The sequence below is a fragment of the Gavialis gangeticus genome, unplaced genomic scaffold, assembly GCF_001723915.1.
Source record: "Gavialis gangeticus isolate Ggan-Ray unplaced genomic scaffold, GavGan_comp1, whole genome shotgun sequence".
In the NCBI taxonomy this organism is placed as follows: domain Eukaryota; kingdom Metazoa; phylum Chordata; order Crocodylia; family Gavialidae; genus Gavialis; species Gavialis gangeticus.
This window is the reverse complement of record NW_017729025.1, coordinates 157727181-157733059: the sequence shown is the minus strand read 5'-3', so window position 1 is coordinate 157733059 and position 5879 is coordinate 157727181. Positions and strand designations below refer to the sequence as shown.

Here is a 5879-nt window from a genome sequence, read left to right as displayed (position 1 = left end):
CAGGGAGCCAACGAGAGTTGAACACTGTATGCGGCATCCCACCAGACCAGCTTAGTTTGCTAGTTCTAGTGTGCACAGATGGCCTGGGGCCAGATCCAGACTAATGCCAGAATTAGCACACAGGGCCAGTCCAGCAGGGCACTGCATGCAGCCCATGCCCCAGACATTCTGCGCTGCGTGCAGCACCCATGGTGCCTGTCCACACGAACTAGACATTCATGCTATGTACCAAGCTAGTGCTTCCTATATAAACCAGGGGTCAGCAACCTACAGTACAGGGAGCCACTGGATCAGATCTGCAGACATGAAGCTTTGGCAGAATTCAGTGGCTGGGGGCTCCAGCAGCATTTGGCAGTGGGGACTTCTTCTGCACCACAGCTGGAAAAGCAGAGGCAGTGGCAGCATCAGAATTATAGTGCATGCCTTCTATGACTTGAGCTGGGTCATTCTGGCCTGCAGCTGATGACTGTCTTAAACTACAATTCACCATTAAGCTATGTGTGTTCCTCTTCCCCTCCCTCAAAAAGCCTCCTGTCTGTCCACTGCTTGCTCACTATGTCAGCTCTGCACTTGAGCCATGCTGTAGTGGTATTCCATGCAGATTCCCCTCTTCTTTTTAAGATCTCTTTCCAGTTCCTACATCTGACTGACTTGCTCTCCTTTACCTTTCTGGATCTTACAGGCATGCGTTTACTCTACACATCAGATAAAAGGACTAGAAGGACTAATGAGCTGAACTGCCAGATTTTTCTGTGGTGGTGAGGTTCCCACAGCAGCTTTATCTCTGCTCTTTTGCACACACTCTATGGGCTACAATACGGTCCTTGGAGCAGATGCTCCACCTACCTAGCTGTAAACAAAGCATACACAGCAGGACAAGGACAATGATTCTCACTGTTAGGGGGCTGCCTTTGCTGGTTGCTCAAATAATGTATCCCTGTCCTCCAGAAAACCTTTCCCCTACCAGCTGGACTTTTTAGAGTCTTCTGAAGTCTCCATTGTACCAGCCCTAGTTTTGATCAGAGGGTCACACCACACCTGGACGGCATTAGCAAGCTGCCCCTGCCACTATGAACAAGCATAATTTACTCAGCAGCTCAATGCCAGGTTTAAACACCTTCTAAAAAGTTAGTTCAACAAAAGATCACCAGGCCCCAGTGCAAACTCATAGCTCTTGCCCTCATCTTACAAACCCTGTATTACCCAGTCATCCAGCATGTACAAAGCACAAGATGCTGCATCTCTTAAGATCATACAGAAGTGCAATACCTTTGCAGTGCATTGATTAGTCAACTGAATGTAACATTAACTCACCTGGATGAAACAGCCTGCTGTCTGAATTAATCTTTAACTGGGGCCCTGCTTGAGGCAAGTCTATTGCATCTATGAATGTGTCATTAAAACCAGCCAGTGGAGTACACGAGTCAACCACTTCACGTTAATGAAACTCTTTCTTGTGTGAAACTTTACAAAGTTTATCATGTCTGAATAATGAATGGGAGGTTTAGAAACTGTGAAAATGCTCCTTACTTGTGAGATATGATTGTGGGTGGTAGCTGCTTGTGATCCCCAGCCAGGATGCACTTTCTGGCTTTCAGCAGAGGTATCCAGCAGCTTGCTTCAAGAGCCTGGGCACATTCATCGATCACCACCAGATCGAAGTGATTTTCAGGAAGTAGCTTCAAGGGACCATCAGGGGAAGCACCTAATTAAAAAAAGAATATAAGCTCAAACAAACTTATTTCTTTAAAGATCATCATCACACACAAATTAAACTGTGGTTTTTAAAAGCAGGTAAAATCTACAGTGAATTACAAGCTCAGATCTCCAGTCCAGCAAAAAGAAAATGGACTTCTTTTTTTACCATCTTCTGATTATGCTTCTTGCTTTGGCATCTATGCCCAAAGGCATCCAAGCACCTTAAAAACAACAATAAAACACAGATGATAAATAGAACAATATGCTCCAATAAGTCATCAAAGCAGAAGCAGAGTAAAAATACTAACAAACACCCTCTTTTCCTCTGCTCGCTCAAACGAACAAAACTATTCACAACCAAAAGCAAAAGGGAAACAGACATGAGATCTGCCTACATGTGCTCTGAGATACTTTGGTGCAAGGGGTGGGAAGGACCTACCTTTATCAGAAAAGACCTTATCTAATATACGTGTCCTCTCAACAATGCATCATAGAGCTGCTAGCAACACCAACTGCACTGATCCTGCACACCAACTTCTGAGAGCATCTATGATAGTGTACAGTACAGGATGCTGTAAACAGCAATTTGGGCATGGAACTTTTCAGGTCTTTTCATTATGTGTGTTCACTGTTGAGAACAGGCTTCCCCACCCTAAGTCAGGCACTATCAGAGTCGTCACAAAAATAATAATTTGATGCCTTTGTGGGCCATGGATCAGAGCTGCACATAAGAGGCACTGAAAATAATTGAGAAATAGATAATAAAAGAAGATGGGAGAGAGCGAACAGGAGAGAATTTGAGAGCCAGCTGTGGCAGACAAGTGCTTTGTTATTCAGAGCAACAACATTAGTTTTTGAAAGATCCTGTGCTATTGTAAAACTGATGAATGCCACTCTCATGAGATATGATTTAACTTTTTTATTATCCAGTCCTGTCTGTACAATCTGGGATCACACCAGGCACACTGGATTTATGCAACAGTTTGTCAGCATCAAGAGAATTCATTTTTCTTAAGCAAAACTTTCTCGGTATATATTTATCCAGTACAGTTCTGTGGGACATGTAACTTGATAACAGCAGTTGCAAGATTATCCAGATCTATGGCTCTTGATCTTTTTAAGCTCAAGAAACCCCTGGAAAATGCCAACTCTTAGCTTTTACTCATTTTTTGACTATGGAAAAATAATGGATCAATCCTCTGTTGCAAAGAACTGAGACAACAGGTCAGAATATTTTGCTACTACGGATTCTGATCTGAAATCTCTGGGTTTATCTTGTGAACCAGGTGTAGGTGTTTGCACACTAACAGTGCTAATATTGAATGGACCCCCATGGTAACTTTAAAGGATTTCACAGCACCTCAAGGTACCATGGCATTCTGGTTGAGAATCACTGATGTCAATGAAGCCCACACAAGGCATAACTGTACAGGCAGATGCACCTTATTCCTAACTGGCTGCTCTAGTTGGACTAAGTCACTGAATTCCCATTAACTAAAGGTCACTTATGTCCCCTAGGAGGGCAGTGAGTCAGCTTTCCTCCTGTTTGGCTTAGCAACAGAGAGCAGTCTTCATGAATAAATCCTGCTGAGCTCATCCGGAAGGATGCCACACTGGTCTGGACCTCTGGTGGTATTGATGCCTCAGCCAAGACCTTTGTAAAAGCCACAGTCATGCTGGATTTGGTGTATTGATTTACTGGTTCTTTTTACAAAGGGGTTTTTGAGAAGGCCAAGTTCCTTCCATTTCACAACTGCTAGCAAGCCAGCAGAGTTGTGTGACTGCAAATGGAAAACTCTACTGCACTGGTAGGCATGGACTGGTAGATTTACTAAAAAAGAAAGACAGCACAATTTCCTTTATTTAGAGTTACAGCTAAAATGGAGTCATTGGGTGTATCCAGATGAGCACACACACCTCTCTTGTGGCAGTTTGGGATGCTGCAAGACGTATGCTGGAAACAAAAAAACATTCCCCACGCTGTAAATGTGCAGCGCAGGCTCAAAATCCGATACCAGGAGATCAAGGTATCAAAATAAAATATGGGGAAAAGAAATGCAAACAGAGGCTTGAGTCCTCCACAGAGTCGCTCTGGTAGCCAGCTAGAGCATCTCTATGGCTGTCCCTTGCCCCGGTGATGCAGCATGTGCGGGGCAAAGAGCACTACAGGCTGCAGCAACCCAGACGCAGGCCCAAGCAGGAACAGGCGGTGCAGGGGACTGGAGTCGGGGCTGTGTGGCTAGAGGGTACGGGGGTGGAGGGAAACTGTGGGTGGGGGCTGCTTGGGAGGGACAGGTCCCCCACCTGCCGGGGCTGGAGCACCCCCCGCCCCCCCACAGCTCACCTTCCCCACAGCAGTGGCCGTGGGGCACTCAGGGCCTGCTGCAGCCAGAGCCCCCAGTGGGGCACGGCGCTTCCCCGGTGGCTGAGCCAGCGCTACCTGTGCCACTCATCCCGGGGCTGGCGCGGCTCGGCACAGGGCTGTGCTGCTTCAGGCAGCACTGGGGCCACTTATGCCATCAGGCTGGGCCAGTTCCATGGTGGTGGGACCCAGCTCAGCGCACAGGGACTGCGTGTCGTGCTGAGCCAGGTCCTGCTGGTGCTGGGGCCACTCATGCTGTCAGGGTGGACCCGTTCACAGTGGCAGGACCCAGCTTGGTGTAACACACGGTCCCTGAGTGCAGAGTCGGGTCCTGCCACCATGGAACTGGATCGGCCTGATGGCGCAAGCGGCCCCAATGCTGGCAGGACCTGGCTCGGTGCAAGACACAGTCCCTGCACGCTGAGCTGGGCCTGCTGCCATGGAACTGGCCCAGCCTGACAGTGCAAATGGCCCCAGTGCTGCCTGAAGCAGTACAGCCCTGGGCCGAGCTGTACCAGCCCCAGGACAAGCAGCACAGGCAGCACCGCCTCTGAGCCACCAGGGAAGTGCTGTGCCGCTGGGAGCTCTGGCTGCAGCAGGCCCTGAACGCCCCATGGCCACTGCTGTGGAGAAGGTGAGTTGTGGGCCATGCGGGGGGGGGAGAAGTGGACCAGTGCGGGGGCTGTAGCCCCAGGATGAGACCTGCTGACAGGAACTGTTGCTGCAGGGGTATTTGTCCCCAAATCCTCGTTAGTGAAGGGCTCGGGGTGGGGCTCTAATTATTCTATGATAAGAAAACCAAAAGCACGCATCAAAATGTATAGATATTTAGAATTTATTTTATTATAATGATAGAGACACTGGTATGCATCCAAAATGCTTTAACATTGTAAATATATCAATAAAACATTGCCCAACTGATATCTCTCTCTCTCATTTTAATTGTGGAAGAACATGGATTTGGGGTTTTTTTAAAGAGTGAATTTGGGATTCTTTTATCAGGGATTTTGCAGTTTTAAATAGGGACCACCAGAATTCCTGCTAGTGAGGCAAGTGGCAGGACCCAGGCAGTGGAGCCTGCTCAGGGTTGGTACCCAGGACCCAGCTGGAAGTGGCTGACCTCCTGGCCACTTGAGACCAGAAGGACATGCTTTGACAGTTCAAAGCAGGCCACCACACTGAGAACATCTTCCAGGCAATAGCTGCCCAGATGGCAGGGTGGTGGCACACGTGACAGTAGTGCCACACAGAGGCCAACTATGCAGCCACAGCCCACTGGCAGCTGGCCCAGAGGTGCAGATGCCTCTGCTGCACCTGTGCAGTCACCATCCGGGTCTGGCAGGCACGCAGCCTTGGGGCCACATGCTGTCGCAGGTGGCAGCAGGTCACAGCCAGGCAGCAGCCCCCACTACCAGACTGTTCCAGTGGGTAGAGAGGGCAGGGGCCATTCCAGGTTAGGGCTGCTTCAGCAGTCCAGCTGGCACAAGGGCTAGTGTCCCCAGGTACCAAGTGGCCAGGCCTCAGAAGCTCCTGAGGGCAAACAGCCCTGAGCTTCTCACCAGGGCAGGTTTTTATACTAGTTAGCTCCCCCTGGCTGCAGATCAGGGAGGAGCTGGGTGGGGTTATTTTGCCCCAAGTGGCACAACTTGGTCCACAGCAAAGTACATGTCCAGGCACATGTGCCAAGGCAAAAATCCCTGGCTCAAATTTGGGCCGGTCCTATTTGAGCTGTTGCAAGCGCACGTGCCTGCATGTGTGGATGCGCCCACTGACTCCAAACAAATAAAGGAATTGGGGAGGGAGGAGGGATGGTGAGGGC

At 49.1% G+C, this 5879-nt stretch overlaps 1 protein-coding gene across 1 annotated transcript in view; it reads right to left on the bottom strand.

Annotated features, from left to right (window-relative positions):
- Positions 1-5879, bottom strand: part of IGHMBP2 (immunoglobulin mu binding protein 2) — a 168731-nt gene that overhangs the window by 86548 nt on the left and 76304 nt on the right. Inside the window, exon 8 of the mRNA XM_019519850.1 lies at positions 1531-1705. Coding sequence (XP_019375395.1) covers positions 1531-1705 — 175 coding nt within the window. The remainder of the gene's footprint in view (positions 1-1530; positions 1706-5879) is intronic.